This window comes from Myotis nattereri, assembly GCF_964212035.1.
Source record: "Myotis nattereri genome assembly, chromosome: 6".
NCBI classification, from domain to species: Eukaryota; Metazoa; Chordata; class Mammalia; order Chiroptera; family Vespertilionidae; genus Myotis; species Myotis nattereri.
This window is the reverse complement of record NC_138081.1, coordinates 62511067-62536790: the sequence shown is the minus strand read 5'-3', so window position 1 is coordinate 62536790 and position 25724 is coordinate 62511067. Positions and strand designations below refer to the sequence as shown.

The 25724-nt window shown below is 39.5% G+C and overlaps 1 protein-coding gene across 2 annotated transcripts in view; it reads left to right on the top strand.

Annotated features, from left to right (window-relative positions):
* The window catches only part of SESN1 (sestrin 1), a 101222-nt gene that overhangs the window by 21029 nt on the left and 54469 nt on the right, over positions 1-25724 (top strand). Inside the window, exon 1 of one of the 2 annotated variants that reach the window (XM_081094864.1) lies at positions 18090-18230. The exons of the other annotated variant lie outside the window; for it this stretch is intronic. Within the exon in view, the coding sequence (XP_080950990.1) occupies positions 18144-18230 (87 nt within the window). The 5' untranslated portion in view covers positions 18090-18143. Of the gene's footprint in view, positions 1-18089; positions 18231-25724 lie in introns of those variants that run through there. 2 annotated transcript variants of the gene reach the window in all.

Below are 25724 nucleotides of genomic sequence, written 5' to 3'. Positions count from 1 at the left end.
CCACTTCCTGGGCCTAGAGGTGTGTCAGTGGGCTCTGTATTCCACCAACGGGAAGACAACCCAAGCACAGGTCCTGGGAGTGGGTTTAGCCCATTTGGGCAGAGACTCCCAGGGTTCAAGTACTAGTACATGGTCTGAGTGGGTATATGCCCTAGGCTCTGTGGACTCTTCACCTGTTGAAGAGATGCAGCTGGAAGAGACCTAGAGCGGGTCCTCTAAAGTACAGGTACCCCATTGTCAGGGTCTCAGGGATGTAATGCGGTTTTCACCTTCTACTTGAAAATCATTGAATGTATTTTGTCAATGTGACTATATTCCCTACATAAAATAAATAAAATGGGACATTAAATTATAACAAAATAAAATTACATTGGCTTCTGCGTGAAAATGGATAGGAGGGCTACAACAATGGAAACCCAATTGAAAGGCTATTGCAGTGTTTCAGCAGTAATTGATACAATGCTTAGATTAGCATGATAGTAACAAAGATGCAGTTTCAACTAGTTTTTCTTTCTTTTTTTTTTAAAATATATATATTTTTACTCTTTTTTTTTTTATTAGTTAAGGTATTACAAATGTGTCCTCATCACCCCCATTAACCCCCAACCTCCCCCCCACACACAAACTCATGCTCCCATCCCCCTGTTGTCCATGTCCATTGGTTTGGCTTATATATATGTATACAAGTCCTTCGGTTGATCTCTTCCCCTTACCCCCGCCCTCCCCCACTTTCCTTCTGGGGATTGATAGCCTGATCGCTGTTTCTCAGTCTTTGGGTCTGTCCCTTTTCATCAGTCTATGTTGTTCTCTATAATCCACAAATGAGTGAGATCATGTGGTATTTATCTTTCTCTGACTGGCTTATTTCACTTAGCATAATGCTCTCCAGTTCCATCCATGCTGTTGCAAAAGGCAAGAGTTCCTTTTTTTTTTACCGCAGCATAGTATTCCATTGTGTATATGTACCACAGTTTTCTAATCCACTCATCTGCTGATGGGCACTTAGGCTGTTTCCAAATCTTAGCTATGGTGAATTGTGCTGCTATGAACACAGGGGTGCATATATCCTTTTTGATTGGCGTTTCTGGTTTCTTGGGATATATTCCTAGTAGTGGGATATACTCTGGTTTCTCTTCAAATCATATAAATCTTTCGCCTTTTTAAATATATTTTATTGATTTTTTACAGAGAGGAAGGGAGAGGGAGAGGGATAGAGAGTTAGAAACATCGATGAGAGAGAAACATCGATCAGCCGCCTCCTGCACATCTCCCACTGGGGATGTGCCCGAAACCCAGGTACATGCCCTTGACCAGAATTGAACCCGGGACCTCTCAGTCCGCAGGCCGACGCTCTATCCACTGAGCCAAACCGGTTTCGGCTTCAACTAGTTTTTCATTTGTGTTTCACTGCTATGTTGTTTAGATTGTATAAACTCTATTTTTTTTTTTAAGATTGTGTGGGAATTAAGCCTTCTGGTCCTGAATATTTGAAAGCATTTTTCTTTGCCTTCAGGTTTTAATACAGTTCACTAGAATTTTAGGTTAAAATCATTTTCTCTCAGAACTGTGAAAACTTAATTACACTATTTTCTAGCATATAGTGTTTATAGCGAGAAGTCTTATGATACACTGAATCTCATTCTTTTTTTTTATAAAATTTGTTTTTTGTTGGTTTTATTTTATCTCTCTCTGGGAGCCTTGTGGGTTTGTTGTTCTCCATTTTTTTAAACCTCTTGAACAGTTCAAAGAATAATACAGTCAATACCACATAGTCGTCATCTAGATTCACATACTAACATTTTGCCATAATGGCTTTCTCTAATCGTTTTCTTTCCTTTTGCTGAATCTTTTGAAAGTTATAAGCACTTCACCCCTAAATACTTTATCATGTATTTCTTAAGAACAAGGACACTCTGGGAGTTTAAGATGTTTTTATTTATCCTTAGAGTTTTGAAATTTTATTAGTATATGTCAGATTGTGTATCTTTCCCCATCTAACTTTTATTAATCCTTTACACTTGTGCTTGCTTCTCCTTCAGTTACAAAACTACAGCAAAGGCTCTAGGGAGAAAGAGATGTGGATCGAAATTGTAGATTTGTGTCTTTATATTATTAGTTTATGATATATTAAGCCAAAAATCAAGATACAGGATCTAAGACAGGATTACCTGTCAATATGAATATTAATTTGAGTGAATTAATTTAAATGCAAAACCAGGATTTCTAGAGTTTTATAACTTTACCTTTCACTATGTGTATACTAGTAATTCTTTTACCCATCCTAACCATGTCTCTTTCAAAATTTAAGGGACAATTCTCATTTTTACCTACTTCAGGTTCTTACCTTACATTAGACTGAAAGGATTGGCTTTAGACTATAATTATTGATAGAATTTTGTGTTGTAGTAGATAAAAGATATTACTATATTTTAAAGGAAATATATTTTATTTTTAAGTTTTGTATTTTTCTGTCTTTAGTAAATGGGCAATATTTTGTGACACTGAAAATACTATTATCACTCTGTCCACAAATGTCTGAAAGACAAATGTGTGATCCAGAGCTTTTTCTACACCTGAGTACACATGTATTTTATTTTTTGGCTTGAAGCCTTATCCCTGTGAGTCACAGTAATCTTGTTTTTTTTTTCTTTTTAAAATCCTCTTGTCACTTTATTCCATGTTTGAAGCTACTTTAGAAAGAACAACAACTCTGCTTCAGAGCTTCCTCCATATATCTTCATAATCAACTAGAAGGAAATATGTGAGATGCACAATTAAATGATTTTAAAAACTAAATTAGTTATATTTTAGTTTTTTAAAAGCACAGCAGATTGTTATTTCTTTTAAAATTTAATAATAACAAGAAACAGATCCCTGAAGATTGAATGAGTAAATGGCAGTAGGAAAGGAGAAATTAAATAACAACATTCATTCTTATAAAGCTGAGAAGATCATAATAAATAACAGCAATAGGGGAAAGTAATATTTTTTATAAACCTATAAGAACACCAATAATGATAATTCTCAAATATGCCTATAGTTAAAGAAAATATAACCTTATGAAAGTCAAGGTAATAGTTGTGAAAATAATAGATAATCGGAAAATCCTATATAATAAAGAGGTAATATGCAAATAAACCCTCACGCCCTCACAAGATGGCTGCCTACAACCAGGCTGGCAGGGGGGTTAATGAGGGACAACCAAACGACTAAACAAGCAAGCTATGTGGGGTGACCAGGCCGGCGGGGGGGGGGGGGGGGGAGGGGGAGGGGCAGTAAGAGGCAACCAGGCCAGCAGGGGGAGCAGTTGGGGGGTGGCCAGGCTGGCAGAGGGGGGCAGTTGGGGGTGACCAGGCCAGCATGGGGGGAAGTAAGAGGTGACCAGGCTGGCGGGGGGGGGGGGCAGTTAGTGGCGACCAGGCTGGTGGGGGGGGGGGGCATTGGGGGCGATTAGGCTGGCTGGGGGGCAGTGAGGGGTGACTAGTCCAGCGGGGAGGCAGTTGGAGGTGACCAGGCCAGCAGGGGGGCCAGTAAGGGATGACCAGGTCAGTCAGGGGGCGGGCAGTTAGGAGCGATCAGGCTGGCAGGAAGGGGGCAGTTGGGGGCAACCTGGTCAGCAGCAAGGGCCAGTTAGGGGTGACCAGGCCAGCAGGGCGGGGGGTAGTTAGGGGCGACCAGGCAGGCAGGTGAGCGATTAGGAGCCAGTGGTCCAGGATTGTGAGAGGGAATATCTGACTGCCAGTTTAGACCCGATCCCTGGGATCCGGCCTAAACCGGCAGTTGGACATCCCCCCCTCCCCCTGCCCTGCACGAATTTCATGCACCGGGCCTCTAGTAGAATTATAAAGAGTTAATGTGGTATTGAATTTGGAGACTGGAGGAGGGAGATACTGAAACGAAGTGGTGTAAAATTTTAAGTGGTTGGGGTAACTATTAGGGTAAATACTCCACTTATTTCATGTGTGTTATTCAAATAACACAATTTCTTTTTTTTTAATTATATTTTTATTGATTTCAGAGAGGAAGTGAGAGGGAGAGAGAGAGAGAAACATCAATGATGAGAAAGGGTCATTGATCAGCTGCCTCCTGCACACCCTCTACTGGGGATCGAGCCCGCAACCCGGGCATGTGCCCTTGACCAGAATCGAACCTGGGACCCTTCAGTCCAAAGGCTGATGCTCTATCCACTGAGCCAAACCAGCTGGGGCCAAATAGCACAATTTCTTATGTGAAAAGTAACCTATATGTTGCACTTTATGAAAGAACTAAGAGAACGTGGTAACTATTTTTATGTTTGGCAGTTTGAAGATTTGTAGACAGATCTAGAAAGTGGAAAAGAAAGGGCTCTTTGTTGTTATTTTGCCTCCTTATACCATATAGGGATCGCTGAAGTGTTATTAGTTTATTACTACACAAATTTGCCAACATTAAAATATATTATCAGTGATGTAGACTTGTTTACACTTGATATACTCTTTTTTCTTTCTTTCTTTTCTTTTTTTTGAGAGAGAGATCAACTCATTATTTATTCACTCATTGATTCCTATATGTACCCTGGCATGGAAATGAACCCCAACTTTGGTGTATTGGGACGATGCTCTAACCAACTGAGCTACCTAGCTAGGGCTGCGTGTTTTTTTGTTTTGTTTTGTTTTTTTTAAATTAAATCTTTATTGTTCAGATTATTACATTTGTTCCTCTGTTTTCCCCCGATAACTCCCCTCCACCCAGTTCCCACCCCACCCTCCGCCCTCACTCCCCACCCACTGTCCTCATCCATTGGTGCACGATTTTTGTCCAGTCTCTTCCCACACCCCTTTCCTCCCCAAGAATAGTCAGTCCATTCCCTTTCTATGCCCCTGATTCTATTATAATCACCAGTTCATTCTGTTCATCACATTATTTATTTAGTTGATTTTTAGATTCACTTGTTGATAAATGTGTATTTGTTGTTCATAATTTGTATCTTTACCTTTTTCTTCTTCTTCCTCTTTTTAAAGGATACCTTTCAGCATTTCATATAATACTGGTTTGGTGGTGATGAACTCCTTTAGCTTTTTCTTATCTGTGAAGCTCTTTATCTGACCTTCAATTCTGAATGATAGCTTTGCTGGATAAAGTAATCTTGGTTGTAGGTTCTTGGCATTCATCACTTTGAATATTTCTTGCCACTCCCTTCTGGCCTGCAAAGTTTCTGTTGAGAAATCAGCTGACAGTCGTATGGGTACACCCTTGTAGGTGACTGACTGTCTTTCTCTTGCTGCTTGTAAGATTCTCTCTTTATCTTTTGCTCTTGGCATTTTAATGATGATGTGTCTTGGTGTGGTCCTCTTTGGATTCCTTTTGTTTGGGGTTCTCTGCGCTTCCTGGACTTGTAAGTCTATTTCTTTTACCAGGTAGGGGACGTTTTCTGTCATTATTTCTTCAAATAGGTTTTCAATATCTTGCTCTCTCTCTTCTTCTGGCACCCCAATAATTCTGATGTTGGTACGCTTGAAGCTGTCCCAGAGGCTCCTTACACTGTCTTCGTATTTTTGGATTCTTTTTTCATTTTGCTTTTCTGGTTGGGTGTTTTTTGCTTCCTCGCATTTCAAATCATTGACTTGATTCTTGTGATCCTCTAGTCTGTTGTTGAGAGTCTGTATAATATTCTCTATTTCAGTCAGTGTATGCTTAATTTCCAGTTGGTCCTTTATCATAACATCGAGGGTCTGACTAGATTTCTTGAGGATCTCACTACATTTATCGGCGGTCTCACCAGTCTTTTCAAGGGTCTTACTAAATTTATCGGCGGCTTCTAGAAAGTTCTTGAAAAACCTTAAAAGTGTGGTTTTGAACTCTATATCCAGTAGTTTGCTTTCCTCCATTTCTGTCATTTGTGTCCTGTTTCTTTGTCTCCACATTTTTTATGCTTCCCCGTGTTGATAAAGTGGTTTTCTGTGCTAAGTGTCCTTTACGGCCCAGTGGTTCAGCCTCCCCAATTACCTGAGGAGGACACTCTTGGTGCACCCCCTTATGGTCTTTGTGCACAGTCTTGTTGTAGTTAAGCCTTGATCGTTGTAGTTAACACTGGGAGGGAATGACCTCCAGGCCAATTGGCCGTGAGAATCAGCTGTTTCTGCATTGGGAGAACTTCTGTGCTGGAGACACCCCTCTGGGGCAAGACTTGCTTCAGTGGGGCTTTGGTGCTCCTCTTTTTTTTTTTTTTTTTCTTTCTAATATTTTATATTCTCTAAGCTGGTTAAAAGAAAAAACCTGATTATGACCTATGTTTTGATTAAGTGATGAATGATAACTGACTTTCAGATACTGCCTTTTGTTCTCAAGTACATACTGTCCTTAAATCATTTTCTATGTTGGAAATCAATTAGTATATCATGAGACAAGGTGTTGTCTATGTAGCTGAATCCATAATACATTGGGATCAAGTGACCTGTATCTCCTTTAGGTTTATTGACTTTGAGCTAACTCTATAGTCATCCATAAGCTTTTATATACTTTTTTGGCTTATAATTCAAGAATATAAGGGTATAGCTATTATATATTTTAGAATAATCATAGCCTATAGGAAAAAGGTGGAGGGGGTGGCAGAACCCTAGAAATTATCAGATACCAAGCCAGGTTAGTGACAAGGCTAAATATTAGTTCGCTAAGATTCTAAGACTATTTTCATGATGATTTTAATGTCATGGATTTGAATTCTTTGGATCTAGAATTATACACATGGCTCAATTTTATTTCTATTAAATTTAGTATTGATATAAGTAAAAGGCTGAAAGTTGAGGTGAAATAGAAGAAAACCTATATATTTTAGGTTATCAAGCTATTTTTTTCTCTTTAAAAGTATAACTATTTTTGGATATTTTTATTTATTTTATTTTATTTTTAAATATATTTTATTGATTTTTTACAGAGAGGAAGGGAGAGGGATAGAGAGTTGGAAACATCGATGAGAGAGAAACATCAATCAGTTGCCTCCTGCACACCGCCTAATGGGGATGTGCCTGCAACCAAGGTACATGCCCTTGACGGTAATCGAACTTGGGACCCTTCAGTCTGCAGGCCGACACTCTATCCACTGAGCCAAACCGGTTAGGGCTGTTTGTTATTTTTAATCCTCATCCAAGAATATTTTTTTATTTTTTTAAGAGAGAATAGAAGGAAAGGCATAAAGCAGTGGTTCTCAACCTGTGGGTCGCGACCCCTTTGGGGGTAGAATGACCCTTTCACAGGGGTCACCTAAGACCATCGGAAAACACATATATAATGTTGTTTTTGTGATTAATCACTATGCTTTAATTATGTTCAATTTGTAACAATGAAATTGGGGGTCACCACATGAGGAACTGTATTAAAGGGTTGCAGCATGAGGAAGGTTGAGAATCACTGGCGGAAAGGAAGAGAGAGAAACATCTACAGGAGAGACACATTGATTGGTTGCCTTTCTGTACACGCCCTGACCAGGGCCGGAGATTTAACCACAACTGAAGTACATGCCCTTGACTGTGAATTGAACCTGAGACAATTTGGTTCTCGGGCCAATGCTCTAACCACTGTGCAAACCGGCTAAGGCTCAGATATTTTTAGATACCAGGTGACTTGTGAAGTCCCCCCTCCAACCAAATTAAAATGCTTTATTAACTTCACAATATGCAATGATTATCTTTTTATACAAATGGTAAAACTCCCCTGCTGAGGAATTCATAAATCGGGTGGCAAAATAATCAGATTAGAAGATGTAACACAAGACACACGTGATACAAAATATCAAATGGTTAAATCATCCCTGCCGGTGTTGCTCAGTGGTTGAGCATCCACCCATGAACGAGGATGGCATGGTTCTATTCTTGGTCAGGGCAAGTGCCCAGGTCATAGGCTCGATCCCCAGTAGGGGCATACAGGAGGCAGCTAACCAATGATTCTTTCTCACCATTGATGTTTCTGTCTCTTTCTTCCTCTCTCTCCCTCTCTGAAATCAATAAAAAAATATATTTTTAAAAATTAAAAATGTTACTAGTAAATGAGTAAAGGTACACCAGCAGTGGGAAAACAGCAGTGGTTACAGTAATCTCAGAGGAGACCTCAGAAATTAGGTATTTAGACAAACATCATGATAGTGGGTTCCTCAGCAGTAGTACCCTAAACTTTCTCTTGCTCTCACCTTTTTCATGAATATTTCTCATCATGTTCATCCCCTCCAATCTGTCATGTCATTATCTGGCCACTGGGGAATTTGGGTAAACAGACTCTTTAAAAGGTTACTCCTGAGCCTATCTTCTCTATCACTACACACACACACACACACGTGTGTATGTGTATTAGAGCATTCACCTGACTAACAGACATACTCCTGCCCCCTTCTTCAGGCCCACCCAACCCCTGTAGGATGGCTGGGATCTGGGACTCAAGAAGGGAAGTAGACAAGAACCCAAGGGCTACTTCATTCTGCAGAAAGGTTTTATTGCTCATTCATTTGGTACAATTTCAGACATTCTCCCTGAGATCAACTGTGAAGTACATTTCAGACCTTTCAGGTGAAGGGATCTCTAGCAATGGTATATTCACCTTCATGTTTAAATTTATGTTATAAAATTGCTATTTTGGGTCTCTCTCACGCACACATATACACATACAACTTAAAACTTCCTATCTAATAAAAGAGAAACATGGTAATTAGCCATACCTCCGCTACCCTTCCCATTGGCTAATCAGGGCAATATGCAAATTAACTGCCAGCCAAGATGTCAGCTGGCAGCCAGGCAGCTTGAAGCGAACGTGAGGCTTGCTTACTTCAGTGATGGAGGACTCCAATGTTCCTCACCTGCCGCTGCCGGCCTCTGAGCTTGCAGTTTGAAACATTGTAACAAATATAGAAGCTAAACAAAACCCCAGAAACCTGCATTCAGCCAGCTGGGATCTCAGAGCTGGAGTTGAAACAGTGTTTCGATTATAGAACCCAAACAAACTAGATACCTGCTTTCAGCAGCCGAGGCCTAAGAGCTGGAGCCAAGCCTCAGAGCTAAAGCTGGCCCAGAATAAAAAAGAAAAAAAAAAAGAAAAAAAGGAGCGATTGGGAGCTTCAGTCACCCACCAGCCTGAAAACAGCCCTCAGCTCCTCACCCAGACTGGCCAGGTACCCCAGTGGTGACCCCCACCCTGAAGGGGGTGTGACCAGCTGCAAACAGCCATCATCCCCTCACCCAGGATGGCCAGGCACCCCAGTGGGACCCCCACCCTGATCCAGGACACCCTTCAGGGCAAACCAGCCGGCCCCAACCCGTGCACCAGGCCTCTATCCTATATAGTAAAAGGTAATATGCCTCCCAGCACCGGGATCAGCGGAGCCGAGAGGCCTCCCGGCACCAGGATCAGCGTGACAGGGGGCAGCGACCAAACCCCCTGATCGCACTGCGGCTCTGTGTGTGACAGGGGTGGGGCCACAACCTCCCTATCCGCCCTGCTCTGTTCGTGACAGGGGAAGGCGCCCCAGCCCCCTGATCAGCCCTGCTCTGTGCCTGATAGGGGGGAGCTCCCCAACCCCCTGATTGCCCTGCGCCTCTGTGTGTGACAGGGTGCGGCACTCCAACCCCCTGATCAGCCCTGCTCTGTGTGTGACGGGGTGCAGCACCCCAACCCCCCTCCCCACCCCCCCACGGGCCCTGCTCTGTGTGTGACGGGGTAGAGCCATAACCTCCCCATCGGCCCTTCCCTGAGTGTGACAGGGTGCGGCACCCAACGCCCTGATCCGCCCTGCTCTGTGTGTGACGGGGCAGTGCCCCAACTCCCCTATCGGCCCTACTCTGTGAGTGACGGGGGAGCTCCCCAACCCCCTGATGGGCCCTGCTCTGTGCGTGACGGGAGGAGCTCCCCAACCCCTTTATTGACCTTGCTCTGTGCGTGACAGGGTACGGAGCCCCAACCCCCTTGATGGGCCCTGCTCTGTGAGTGACAGGGGGCAGCACCCCAACCCCCTGAATGGCCCTGCTCTGTGCGTGACAGGGTGTGGCGCTGCAACCTCCCCATCGACCCTGCCTTGAGTGTGACAGGGGGCGGTGCCCCAACCCCCCAATCGGCCCTACCCTGAGCATGACTGAGGGTGGCATCGCAACCTCCTGATCCGCCCTGCTCTGTGCATGACAGGGGGCAGCCCCCAACTCCCCAATCAGCCCTGCTCTGAGCCCAACCAGGGGCTGCACCTAGGGATTGGGCCTGCCCTCTCCCACCTGGGAGTGGGCCTAAGCCAGCAGGTCGTTATCTCCCAGACTGCAAGAGGGCACAGGCCGGGCTGAGGGACCCCTCTTCCCCCCCGAGTGCACAAATTTTTGTGCACCGGGCCTCTAGTTTATATATAATTTCCGTGGTGTTTTGGTTAAGGACAAAATTCTATACATGTCCTCCCACAATTTATCCTTTACACTAGGACAGTATGAGACAACGCTGATTATGCCAGTTCAACAGGAATAAACCAGGATGAATAGTCGCCTTCCCTATAAGGTCCCACCTGGTCTATCTGGCTTCTGCTTACCTCTGTAGCCTTGTCTTGCAATGTATTCTTTCTTGCTCAGTATGGCCCAGAGTCACAGGCCATCCACAGCTCCTTTTTCACGTGCCCTGTTCTGAGTGCTTAATCTTACTAGAAAGCCTTTATACATGTCTTTCCCTTCTCCTGGACAGAGCTTTTCCTCTCTCTTTTTTGCCTAGTAAACTCCTGCTCTTTCAGATCTTAGGTGTAACTTCCACAGGGAGCCTTCTCAGACTTTCTTGGCTAGATCTTTTCTTTCGTATTATTCCTCAGAGCTCCATACTTTATCACATTTAGATCATTCTTGGATTAATGTCTCTCTTCTAGAGTAAGGCTTCATGTAGGTAGAGGACATGCCAAGTTTTCTCATCATTTATTTCTGTATCACTCAGTAGGTATATAGTAAAAGCTAAGTATTTGCTAGATTAATTTACAAGCTGAAGATAAAAATCTAGTTTACTGCATAACCCAAATATCTATGTAAAGTCAATTCTTATATGTCCCATTTAATTTTTGTTTAGAATAATACATTTATACTTACAATTGAAAGTGTTTGAAATTTTAGAAATTTTATTTTTACAGTATACAATAATAAAAGGTTCCAAGACAGTAAATTTATTGAAAACATTTTTTTGTCAAGGTTGTGTTTTCCTTATATAACATGCCTTTCAATTATTTAGGTTTAATCTGTGGACTCAGGTGTGGTTCACAAGTCTCTATATTAGTTAGCTCATTATTCTTTCTTCCTACGGGAACTTTAAATTAGAAAAAACTTATTGTTGCCTTCATTTTAGATTATGCACATTTTAAAATCAGATAGATACATCTGAGTTGTAATATGTATTTTCAATAGTTGAATGCATTTTTAAGGAAAATGCTAACTTTCTGTTGTTGTAGCAATTTTAATCACAAGTTAAATCAAGGCTTATATGCATTTATTGAATTAATCATTTAAATTCATTTGATTTAAAGTCAGCCTATCCCAATAGAAAGATTGAGAGGGGAAGTTAGAGTAGTTTGTATTTTCCCTCTGGAGATAGTGAAAGGCATAAATTTAACAAAGACGGACAGGAAAAACATGTGATTATTTCTGATTTTCTTGGTCACTTGTCTTGGTGAGAATATTGCTACCTTCCAGTAACAAATTTTCTGAGGCTTAGGAGTGGCTCCATGACACAATCAGTTCTGATCAAATTTAATCATAATTTAAGTAAGATTAAATTATTCTATATAGTTAGAGTAGAGCATCCTACAGATGCTGTGCTAATTATAGTCATTAATGGCCTACTTTTTCTGACCTAAAAAGGTAAATGAAGAAGGGGATTGTCTTTGCCTTTGAGGAATTTTCCCTCTAAAAGAGATTAGTTCACTGTCATTGCTATTTATTTTCATATGATACTTTTTTAGAATCTTTGTATAACTCCATAGTACTGAACTAATCCATGGAAAAGGCAGATGGTGTCTTCTCCCATAGGAAAGAAGACTTGGCAGGTCAAAGCTCTCTCCAATTAGAAATTATAAAGTTTTATAAACAGGCTCTTTCAATAAAAGAGCTTAGACATAGATGGGATCTATGGATCAGGAATGTTCACATGAAACAGTTTAAAAACACTGTTACAACATTTCATATAATAACATCTCTTAAAAATATCCTTTTAAATGTTTTAGAATATATTTCAGGAAAAAATCCTCAATAAATTATCCTTTGTTAATGTTATACTTAATGATGTGCTTTTTCTACAGATTCAGTGATGTGTACTCTTTAATATAAATGTATATGCATGTTGTTATTATAGTTTATTATTGCACAGTGCTTAACAGAGGCCTAGCTTTGGTGCTTTCAGGCTGAGAACTGAAGGGTGATTTGATCAAAGTAGGTCAGAGAGTACCATGGGGTAGCAAGGGGAAGTCCCTGAGCTTTCTCACATTGTCTTGCCTCTGGTGGAGTTCACTTTCATTGTTACGGTCTAAGCCTGTCTTCCTGTGAATGGAAGAAATACTCACATTGCAGAAAAGTCTCAGGAATATTATCATAAGTAACTTTTTAGAATAATAAGTTATTGTCTGTTATTGGGAGGGTTGGTAGGGCAGTAAAGGAGAGAATAAAAATTAGAACTGAATTTATTCCTAAATTCCACAGAATCAAAAGCAAAAATATGCATAAAAAAGATAGCTTCTCTAAGTATAAGAAGTGCTGTGTAGGTCTCTGTGAGATGGGAACTAGTGTTTTAAATTTTGCCTGCTTTTTTATATGCATAGCTGTTATGGAATTGACCATGTTTTAGAATCAAGGAGCTGTTCCAGGTTTATCAATCCATGTCATATTAGTTCTGATCATATGCAGTTGATTAAACGTTATAAGCAAATCTACTTACTGATCATTGCAATAGGACCTGTCACATTTCTATGAAACACCATTTTGTGCCTGTTTGACTATGTATGATTAAGCTGCTATTAGAATCTAGGAGTATACTTCAACGGGCTTTAAAGATCCTAGAGTGTTTTTTACATCTCAGAGTTAAAGTGAAATTTTCTTAAAATAAAATTATAAGAAATGGCTTCCTTGGATTGGTTAAATGTTAAGAAATTTATATATAATTTGTATACATTTTAAAAAACTCTGTTGGTATTTCCTCCAATATAGTATTCCTGGTTTCTTGGACCATGTTATCTCTTAGAGCAGAGGTTTATTTTTCTGGCTAAATGTCCTTTTACTTATTCTTCCCACCCCACCCCACCCACCCTTTTCTAAGGACAAGAGACCCGTGAGAACACTAAGCCTTTTAGAGTTCAAGAGTTGCTGAAGTTATTTTCTATTCTTATATTTGCCAGGAATTGCTGACAACTTAAAAGCTATCATATGAGTGAATACCAGTTGCCTAGGTTGTTTGATGATTTTGGACAAGCGTGGATCAGGATTTCCTGTAATTTTTCTTCCTCTTCTGGGATCGTGTTGCCTCTATCTCTGAGCAATTGTACACGTAGAATGAAAAAAAAAAGACAAAGCAAGGTCACTGGATCTAAATTGCTTTTACTTCTGTGCCAAATGAAACTTTCCTTCTGCTATGTGTTACAGTTTTGGCATCTTTTGGCATCTAGAGAGAGATTTGCAGTTAGGAGGGGGAATGTGGGGTTTTTAGGAGAGATTTTTCTGAGCTGAAGCCTCCCTTTTTCTGTACTTCAATCAGGGTAGAGACAGCCAGTTCCTGCTCTTTGGCTAAAACGTGTTCCTAGAATCCATGATAAAGCAGAGTATCATAAAAGAAGTCCATTTTTCTATGGGTTATATAATCCAGCAGTTTAGAATTCATTCCTGAATTCTCTGTTTTGGGGTGTAGCCAAATGGATTTTTAAAAACGATATGTCAGAGGGAGACATATTTTAAGAAGTAGGCATTCTACTGAAGGAATTGCAGTTGGCCAGCTGAATGAAGGGGATAATCCTAGCCATTGCCTTTAAATAGCAGGAATGCCTGCAGGACAGTTTGGGTATTTTTTTTCTGAGTCAGGAAATGAACAGCTGGGTTCCAGAAGATAAGAGAAGTACTTGTGAACAGCGCCAGATCTTTAAATAAAAGGAGCCTCTCTTTAGGAACTGTAATTGGGTTTAGGGAATTGTTGCGTATGTCAGTTAGGAGTGTGTTTGGCTGCAAATAAAACTTCACTGTGACTTAAACAAATAGGGGTCTCCCTCCATAAGAAACCTTATTTTCAGTAGTCCAGAGGTGATGCTGATGCTCAAGTTTACTAATGACCCTTTCCCATCCTTAGAATGTGATCCTCATTCTCAAGTCACCAAATGGCTCTTAACTTTCAGGCATCATTGTACTTGTTATCTTTCGCTGTATGACAAATTACCTCCAAAACATATTACCTAAAAACAAACATTATCTCACACAATTTCTGAGGGTTGAGAATTAAGAGTAGTTTAGTTGGGATGTTCTAACCCAGATTCCCTCATGAGGTTCAGTTAAGATGATTTCACTCATATGTGGAATCAAATGAACAAAATGAACTAACAGGCAACATAGTTACAGCCTCATAGAGAGCAGGCTAACAGATGTTGGGGGAAGGGAGGCCTAGGTAGTGAGGGTTGAAGGATTGAGCCAAAAATAAAATTAAAAAAAGAGAGAGAAACTCACAGACATGGACAACAGTGTGGTATTGCCAGGAGGAGGGAGGAGGTGGAGGGTATAGGGATAAATGTTGATGGATGGAGATTTGACTTAGTGTACAGATGATGTGTAGTAGAATTGTGAACCTGAAGCCTGTATAATTTTATTAACCAGTGTCACCCCAATAAATTCAATAATAAAAACATATAATAGCTGGCACTATCATCCATTAAAGGCTTGACTGAGCTGGAGGTCTGCTTTCAAGCTTACGGGACCACTAGCAGGAGGCTTCAGTTCCTTACCACATGGGGGTGCTCATGACATAGCAGTGAGCTTTCCCCAGGGCAAATGGTCCAGAAGGGGGCCATCAGGGAGTAATCTTTTATAACCAAATCTTGGAAGTGAGATATCATCGTTTCTTCATATATTGCTCACACACCCTGATACAATATGGGAAGGGACTACGCAAATAACAGGAGGCAGGGTTCACTGGAGCCATCTTGGAGGCTGCCTACTATCCATCACAAATGTGTTTCAGTCAGTAAGAAGGAAAGAAAAGAAAAGGTGATAACAGAATTCTGTTTGTGTCTCATTGGCCAGAACTGTGTAATGTGGCCTCTCAAAGGAAGCTCAGAAATTTAAGTGTTTAGCTTTTATAGCCTCTGTCACAGAGAAAGGCAGGGAAGAAAGGTGTGGGAAATGGAGTTTGTCTGTCCCAGTGTCCACTGTCTGCCGCTACTGATATGGGAATTTTGGACTGGAACCTCCGGTGTTCCCCTGGGCAGAATTGTTTTTCCCCAGGCTCTTTGTCCATCGGAGTCAAAGAATGAAACAGAAGGATGATGGTATAGCAAAGGTGGAAATTTATTGAAGAACAAGTACAGACTCCCACGTGGGGAGGGGGAAAGAGTCCTACTGAACCCCTTTTCCCTACGGTTTATAAAGGCTACAGATCTTTGTGCCTTGATATCCCCTCTGATTGGTCACTTATCCCCTTCTGATTTGGTTACTATCGCAACTCCTGAGCTCAGAGGTCGAACCTCACATGGGACATGTGAGGCTCTCCTCCCCCGTTGTTCTTCTATTCCTTCTGGGCTTTCTTCCTCCTTATTTAGTTTGTAAATATAGACCTTTTGCTGCCCCCAGTTCCTTTATCTTATGGAAATGTAACTTCTGCCTCTCCCAACTCCCTTGTCTTACGGAAATGTAACCTTTTGCAGCTATGCAGCCTGTGCTTTTCCCATGGACCCCTTTAATTTAAAAAATTCCCTAAATCTGCCTATTTCACCCCTAAAAACTCCTATTTCACTACCATCGCGTTTGATGTCTGTAACTAATTTTAATTTGCCTGGATTGCCTATCCTTGGAGTAACAGTTAGCTTTTTTGGAAGAGATTTTTTTTTTATCTTCTCCAAAGATAAATTCAATTTTTTGTTGTTGTTGTTTAAAGTATTACAAATAGTAGTATATATGTCTCCTTTTTTCCCCATTGACCTCCCGTTGGCCTCCCCTACCCCCCGGCACATGCCCTCACCCCCCAGTATCTTGTGTCCATTGGTTATGCTTATATATATGCATACAAGTCCTTCGGTTGATCTCTGGGAAGAGATTTAATTAATAAAAATGTGAATAAGAGGAGCCCTAAATTTTTTAAAAAATTTAATTGAGGTATAATTGGCATTCAATATTATACAACCCTATTAGTTTCTGGTATGCAACATAATGATTCAAAATCTATATATATAAAAGCCTAAGCGACTGAACGACCGGAACGACCGGTTGACCAGTTGCTATAGTGCATACTGACCACCAGGGGGCAGACGCTCAATGCAGGAGCGCCCTCTGGTGGTCAGTGCGCTCCCACAGCCAACCTCCCCTGATCCCTCCCTCCCGCCTAGAAGGCCCTGTCCAGCAGGCCCCAGCTGGCAGGCCCCGTCTGGCTGCTGGTAGGCCCTGGCTGGCAGCCAGCAGCTGGCAGGCCCAGCCATCCAGCCTTGCCCTGATCGGGACTGGGCGAGACAGCCCCAATAGGCCCCGATCACCAGCCAGGCCTAGGGACCCCACCCATGCACAAATTTCTCAAGTTTGTATATATTGCAAAATGATCACTACAGTAAATCTAGTTAATACCTATCACCATTATAGTTAATAGAATTTTTTAAAAATTTAAATATAAAAAAAAATAAAAAAAATAAAAATTTAAATATAGTGATTCTTATAGTTGTTACAGAAATAAAGCTCTTATCTGGTGGCTAGCTCTTTTCTGAAGGGTGGGAGCTGGCTGGCCTGCCCTGATGGGGGCCCTGGATCCAGGTGGGGGGTCCCCACTGAGGGGTAGGGCTGGCCTGGGCGAGGAGCTGCCGATGGTTTGCAGGCCGGCCACACCCCTGATCGGGGTGGGGGTCCCCGCTGGGGGCGGGGCTGGCCTGGGTGAGGGGCCGAGGTGTTCTGGTCTCTGGTTGTTCCACCTTTTTGGTTGCTGGGCTTTCATTATATAGGATTACTTTTAGCTTTGTAAGAAACTAATAAACTGTTTTCCAAAGTGGCTATATCATTTTGCTTTCCCACCAGCAATGACTGGGAATTTCTATTGTTCCACATCCTCACCAGTGTTTGGTATTATCACTTTTTAAAATGTTAGTTGTTCTAATCTAATAGATATATAATGATATCTCATTATTTAAATTTGCAATTCCTTGATGACAAATGACGAGCATTTTTTTACATGCTTTTTGCCATCTCTTTATCTTCTTCAGTAAGTGTATATTTAGGTCTTTTGTCCACTTTTTAATTTGGTTGTTTTATTGTTGGGTTTTATGAATTTTTTAAAATAAATATTTTAGATAAAAGTTTGTTTTATCAACTACAGTCATGCATCACTTAATGACAGGGATACGTTCTGAGAAATTATCATTAGGCAATTTCATCATTTTTCAGACATCATAGAGTGCACTTACACAAACCTAGATGGTATAGCCTACCACACACCTACGCTACATGGTATAGGCTATTGCTCCTAAGCTGCAAACCTGTATAACATGTTACTGTACTGAATACTGCAGGCAATTGTAGCACAAAGGCAAATATTTGAAGTATATACATAGAAATATATCTAAACCTAGAAAGGTACAATAAAAATATTGTAAAAAATAAGTATAAGTAAAAATAAGTTTAAAAATATGGCACACCTGTATAGGACACTTAACCATGAGTGGAGCTTGCAGGACTGGAAGTTGCTCTGGGTGAGTCATTAAGTGAGTGGTGAGTGAATGTGCAGGCCTAGGACATCACTGTACTCTCTTGTAGATTTGTAAATACTGTCGCACAAGCCTCCCCACCTGCTTCCTTCCGGCAGGGTCAGAAATAAAACATCGAAGCTGTCAATGTTGCTCCATGAACAGGGATGTGGGCTGGATTGATGGGAAGAGAAACTGGCTGAGTTAGGCAAAGATTGCCATAATAGTGACTGTCAGGAGAGAGTGAGAGGTTGACTGAGGATCAGTAAGAATGAGAAATCAAGATGGAGGGATAAAGGAACATAAGGATTGTCATGGCAATGTGGTTTGGACTATTGCATGTTGGAATAGTGGTCAGGTAAGAAAGTTTGTGGTTGGTATTCATTTTTTTTTTTTTTTAAAAAGGCTGTTTTAACATGGAGAGGGTGCAGAACTGAGGACTCAATATTTTGACTTTGGAAATTTGTTTTTGGTTCCATTGACCCTATCTAGCACAAAGGCCTCTCTCTGGCATTGAATTAATGGAAGAAAGAAAACTTACTTACGATTTATATCAATACAGCCTGAAAATATTTCCAAAGTACAGGGACAGGCTGGCTCCACACTACCACAGAGAGCTTTTACTAAAGTGGCTATGGTACTTAATACTTTTAAGGTAGCTGCTGTGGACCTGTGTCCTTGTATAGGGTCTTGAGTACTCAACAAATAATTTACAACAATGTTCTCTGAAGACCATCAAGTTAGATCTAGAAGGGCTGTAGAGCTGAATATATAGCAGTGGGGAACAGGCTCCTAATGTGCTGAAACAGGTCAGTGGCTGGCTGATAGGGATGTAATCTGTGCACTCTTATGTTGAGGTGCTGTGAGTGAGAGAGAATCTATTGCCAATCCCCAGGTATGTATATTGCTCCCATCAGAGAAAAATTTCCATTTCTTGTAGGAAATTCAGCTCCATTATAATCTTAATCGAATTACCATCATATATATGTGGTCCATCATTGACCAAAACATCGTTATGCAGCACATGATTGTATGTGTTTTGCAAATATTTTCCCCCATTCTGTGGCTTGTCTTATCATTCTTTTAAGTGTATCTTTTGCAAAACAGAAGGTTTTAATCTTAAAGTACAACATCAGTTTACTCTTTAATGGATCATGCTTTTGATGTTGTTATATTTAGGTCTATGATCCCTTTTGAGTTAATGTTGTGAAAGTTATCATTAGGTCTGTGTCCAAGTTCTTTCTTTTGGTGGGTTTTTTTTTTTATATGGATGTCTAATTGTTCCAGCATCATTTGTTGAAAATGTTATCCTTTCCTTGTTGAATTACCTTTGCTCCTTTGCTAATGTTCTATTGATTATTTGTATGCGTCTATTTCTCAGTTCTATACTATTTTCTGTTGATATGTGTCTATTCTTTCACTAATACCATGCTCTCTTTATTAGTGTAGGTTTATAGTTAGTCTTGAAATCAGGTAATGTGACTGTTCTTCAGTAGTACATTGGCTATTCTGGGCCTTTTGTCTTTTCATATAAACTTTAAAACCAGTTTGTTGATATCTATAAAATAGCTTGCCAGGATTTGGAATTGCATTGAACCTATTGATTAAGATGGGAAGAAACTGACATGTTAACAGTTGAATTTTCTAACCCATGAATTTTCTAACCCATTAACATGGAATATTTCTCTCTGTTTACTTAGATTTTTTATTTCTTTCATCAGAGTTTTATAGTTTTAGGCATATAGATCCTGTCATATTTTGTTATGTTTATAACTAAGTACTTTTTTCTGTGCTACTAATTTTTTAATTTCAAATTTTAATAGTTTATTGTTGGCATACAGGAAAACAATACATTTATCTATATTAATTTTGTATCCTGGGGTTTTTTTTTTGTAAATTCCTTGGGTTTTCTGTATAGACGATCATGTCATCTACAAATAAGAAGTTTTATTTTTTCCTTTCTGATCTGTATGCCTTTTATTTCCTTTTTCAAATGTTATTGTACTGACTAGAACTCCCTATACTATCTTTGACTGAGAGTAGTGAGAGTAGACATCCTTGTTTTATTTCCAATCTTAGGGGGGAACGCATTCAGTCATTCACCGCTAAGTATAAAATCTATAGGTTTTTTTGTAGACGCTCTTTATTAAGTTGAAAAAACTTGCCTCTGTTCCTAATTTTCTGAAAGTTTTCTTAAAATCATGATTCAGGGTTGAATTTACTCATACTTTTTATATCAATTGACATGATTATATGATTTTTCTTCTTTAGCCTAATAATATGGTAGGTATACTATTTGATTTTCAAATATTGATCCAGTCATACTACATTCCTGAAATAATCCCACTAAGTCATGGTGTATAATGCTTTTAAAATATTACTGGATTTTATTTGCTTAAGGAATTTTGCATCCATACTCACGAGGGTTGTACTTTTTCTTTTCTTTTATACTGGCTTTGTCTGGTTTTGGTATTTAATACTTGCTTTATAAAATGAATTGGGAAGTGCTCCCTCCTCTTTAATTTCTGGAAGAGACTGTAAAATTGGTGTTAATTTTCTTTAAATGTTTAGTATAATTATCCAGTGAAAGCATTTGGACTTGGAAATGTCTTTTTTGGGAGTTAAAAAAAAAAATCACAGTCAATTTTCTTAATAGTTTTAGGACTGTTCAAGTGGTCTATTTCATAGTAGGAGTTGTGATGAGAATTTATTCATTTCATCTAAATTGTCAAATTTATGAGCATAGGTTGTTTATAGTATTTCCTTATTATCTTTTGGTCTCTGCAGATTCTTTAACCTTAATCCTCATCTATTTCATTTCTGATATTGGTAATTTGTGTCTTCCCTATTTTTTTCTTTGTTGGTCTTGCTAGACTCTAGCACAGGGGTGGGCAAACTTTTTGACTCGAGGGCCACAATGGGTTCTTAAACTGGACCGGAGGGCCGGAACAAAAGCATGGATGGAGTGTTTGTGTGAACTAATATAAATTCAAAGTAAACATCATTACATAAAAGGGTACGGTCTTTTTTTTTTAGTTTTATTCATTTCAAACGGGCGGGATCCAGCCCGCGGGCCGTAGTTTGCCCACGGCTGCTCTAGCAGCTAGAGGTTTTTTAATGTGTGTGTGTGTGTGTGTGTTTTTCTTTTCAAAGAACCAGCACTTAGTTTCAGTGCTTTTTTTCTATGGTTATTCTGTTTTCAATTTCATTGAATTTTGCTTTTATCTTTATTCCTTTCCTTCTGCTTGCTTCCCAGTTTATATTCCTTTTCATTGCCTAGGTTCTTGAGGGTAGAAACTTAAGTTGTTTTTGTTCTTTTTTATTTCTTCTTTCTTAATGTACTAGAGGCCAGGTGCATAAAATTCGTGCACTCGGGGGGGTCACGCAGACTAGCCTGCGCCCTCTTGTAGTCCAGGAGCCCTCGGGGGATGTCTGATTGCTGGCTTAGGCCTGCTCCCCGTGGGAAGCAGACCTAAGGTGGCAGTCAGACATCCTTAGCGCTGCCATGGAGGTGGAAGAGGCTCCCACCACCGCTGCTGCGCTCACCACCTGTGAGTCCAGCTTCTAGCTGAGCGGCATTCCCCCTGTGGGAGCGCACTGACCACCAGGGGGCAGTTCCTGCATTGAGCGTCTGTCCCTGATGGTCAGTGCACATCACAGTGACTGATCGTTCCACTGTTTAGTCGATTTGCATATTAGCCTTTTATTATATGGGATGGGCTATGTTGAAAGTTCCGATTCTCTGCTAGACCTCCTCCAGTACCACCCAAGTAGGGAAAGAGGGATGCTCATTGCTTCTGGTGTGAGTGGATGTCCAGGTCATCTCCGCCACTATTTTTTCCAGTGATTGAGGGTGAAGAGCATTAATGCCAGTGGAAATGAAAGTCCCAGCTCTCTACTCAGCCTTCTCTAACACTACCCTGGCAGGCAGTTTATATCTCAGGTCTATTGCCTTTTGCTTACTACTACTATTTAAAAGATCATTTCTCGCCCTGGCTGGTGTGGCTCAGTTGGTTGGAGAGTCATCCCATATACTGAAAAGTTTCGGGTTTGATTCCTGTCAGGGCACATAGCTAGGTTTTGGGTTCAATCCCCGGGCAACCCATTTCTCTCTCTCTCTCTCTCTCTCTCTCTGTCTCTCTCTCTCTCCCTCCCTCCCTCCCTCCCTCTCTCAAAAAAACAAAAACAAACTAACAAACAAAAACTAAAATAACTTCTCACTGCCATGTTGCAATTTTTTAATGAATGTTTAAAATATTTCAGGAATTATGACATGGTTTAAGAGAGGAAAGATCTCAGAATTCTTAGTTAAGCAATCAATTGTAAATTAATCATTGCTACATTATAATATTTTATGTAATTCAGATATTGAATATGGACCCTATTGTTTGTTGTCACATGACATGAAGAATTTTTGTGATTGAACTTTGATTCTTTATGTTCTGGAAACTTCTACCACTCTTCATTGCCCTCAAAATTCCCACTTTGGCTCAGTGGTTGCTTGTTAGTGGCACAAGTATTTGTACAGGTGAATGCTGAGCTGTTCTTGGGAGAGAAGAAATGGTAAAATGTCTTTTTATAGTTCAACTTAAAATAGTGCACACTCAGCGAACTGAGAATATGTTATTAAAAGTTTATACTAATTTGTCATATACATGGTTAACATTTCTCATGTTTTTAAGAAGTTAAGATAAACTCAAGGAAGTGATCTCCTGTTTTAATTTAATCACTGTAGCAAAACACCTGATGTAATTTGCTGGCGTTGCCCCAAGAGTCTTTGGACAAATGTTTACACAAAGAATGGAGAGACACAACTAAAATGATAAATTTATAACTTTCCCACATTTAACAACTAAGTTGACAGAGAAATTAAAAGCCTAAACATTAGATACAACCCTTTCATTCTTTTTCAATCCCCATCCCTGCCCCCTAAAACTTCAGTCTGATACTTAAATTAAAGAAGTACATTTAATTATAAATAAAAAGGATACCATATAAATGATATGACAAACTAAAGACACATGACAAACTAAAATATTTTTTTCATGAAAGAAGAAAGAATGGCTCTGTTGTTTTCCTTAAATAACTTCCATTAGTGCTATAGCTGAAGACTAGCAATTCAAATAATAATCTCTAATCCCATTACTGGGGTTTTCATGATAAAGATAATACTTAGTTGGAATCAATAGACCATGTGTTTCCAGTTAGTTGTTTTCCCAGTCATGATTCTTAAATGAGCTCAGCCATTCATATTCTCTCACAGTCCTCCCTTGGACTGAGGTACATAACACGTTTGTGAAATCCTAGCCACAGCTGTGGTACAGTGTAGAGCCATGAAATAACCCCCTCAACTGTGCTTTCTCCTCTCTCCCATCCTACTTCCTTTTTAGGTTTGAAGCCACAATAATCTCTTGACTAACCTATTTTTCTACATGAACAATACTTTAGTCAGGAAAAAAGAAATATTAACAAGGACTTGGAAAACTGAATTTGTAGCCAAAATAACTTTTAATAGACACTTAGTTGGTAAATTCATGAAAATATTTGTTCCCATTTCCAGTAACTTCATTTTGCCATTTGAGTCATCAGTTTAGAATCTGTAAATGTAAATTGTCTTTATATAATTTGGTGATTTGGGATTTTTAATACTAGTGATAGGTCTATGACTCTTCCACTTCAGACCTTTTAGTGGTGCTTTTCCAGATAAAGATAGCCAGCCAGCGCTTGCTGGCAGTACTCAATGAGAAAAGTCACAAGACAGCTCTCTGATGTGCAAATTTAATGTTCTTGTCTCCAAGTCACTTTAAATTGGATCACATCTTGAACTGAAAATAGAAAAATATAAAGATGACACTTTGATGCTAATAGTTACTATTTGCAAAAGTGAAGTAAATTGTCAGTAATCTTGTCAGGTTGAGAATGTAGGAGGTTATGACTTCAAGTTTTATGCAGCATATGCATATCTGTACTCTAAGTAAATTTGTGAAGTAGGCAAAACTTATCTTTGGCCATGGTCTTTCCCCATCCCACCCCGTGGAATCCTTCCTTGCTTGTAGGCACAAAGCCTATTCTTTTTTCTTCTGCTCTAATATGCCATCACAACCTGCTGTTAAGGAAGGAACTCCCTATAATGGAATTGTATCATTCATATATTTACTTTATGCAAATGTAACTATTTTTGCCCATCAAACATTTTTAAATGTGAGGCAGAAACTAATTTTAATGTAAATAGTATAGGCAGTTTTGCCAGACATCTCACTCAAAGAGCATATGCCCTTGAGTGAGTATGAAAGACAGAAATCTGCTCTGTTCTCCATTGGTCTGAATTCCTACTTTGTTCTCATAGAGTGAGCATCTCACCATTCTGAGGGTATTTCAGGTGTTAAAGAAATGTGCTTTTGTGTCCAAGGGTCCTAAACACAAGCCAATAACCTCAACTAGTGCTGAACTAAATAAACAATCATCTGCTGTAATGCTAGAGGATAAAATGTCTGCTTTGCACTTACTAAGAAGTGGCTTTTCAGTCTCCAGTCTGGTATGGTACCTTCCAAAGAAATTTTCAAGGACAGTTTTATCTACATGATATTCACTTTACACGCCTATGTAAGGTTTGAATCCATTATATGGTTTCATGAGTTTTGTCTTTTATACATATTTTCATTTTAACAGAAAATAATGGAATTCATTTGCTTATAGAATTACAGGCATAATTGAACCTCAGCTAAATATATAAAAGAAACACAACTAGGTATCATTTATCATTTTCATTTCTGAGGAAGATTTGGGTTTTTATGTGTGTATGTTTTTTAAATAATAGCCCTTCTAAAATTATACTAAATAAACAACTACTTACTCTATCAAATCCTAAAGCCAGGCCTGATTTTACACACAGATGTCTAAGTTTCTTAAAGCTAGAATATGATAAATATATCAACATTAAAACTATGTATTTCACCTCTGGGTCTCACTTTCTTTTTTTTGCATTAGAGAATAATTTTATTTTTCATTTTTATTGAGGTGGCATTGGTTAATAACATTATATAGATTTCAGGTGTACATCATCTGTATATTGCATTGTGTGTTCACTGCCCCCATGTCAAGTTGTTTCTCAATTTCTAAGTTCCACTGTTCTTAGACACTCTCCAAATTCCTATTTCAGTTCTACTTAGATTATTTCAATAATACTTTAGCTCTGAAATTCTATGGTTTTTACATCAGATATTGACTAGATGCTGAATATAATTGCATCATTTAATTAGAGGGAATTTAAACTCTTTGCAGTACTTCGAAGTTATCCCTATGCATTAAGGTTTTCATAATTATTGCTATGCAAAGATACCAATCAGTAGAAATTTATAGTTTCTAGGGACTAATAATGTTTACTATGTGAAATGAAAATTCTTTTTCTTTGCCCTAAATTCAGTTTGAAAGAATAAGAGAGAAAAACAAAACAAAACAGCTTTTTAGGACCTTGCTGAACAACATTTGAGCAATAATTTTGATTGAAAGAATACATTTTTATAGACAATAGAAACAAAGGCATGGCTATATGGAACAGACCGACAGCTGTTAGAGGGCAGGGGGCAGGGACTGGATGAAAGAAGGTGAAGGATTAGCCAAAGAACATATATGCATAACTCATAGACATAGACAACATTGTGGTGATGGCCAGAGGGAAGGGAGAAGCGGGGCTGGTGATATGGGCAAAGGATATAGGGCAAATGGGGACATCTGTAATAGTGTCAATAATAAAAATAAAGTTAAAAACAAAGAATGGTACACTGCTTGCACCATTCCAAACTTTATTAAAATATAATTTACACATCAAAAAGAAAAGAATAGTGCAATATTG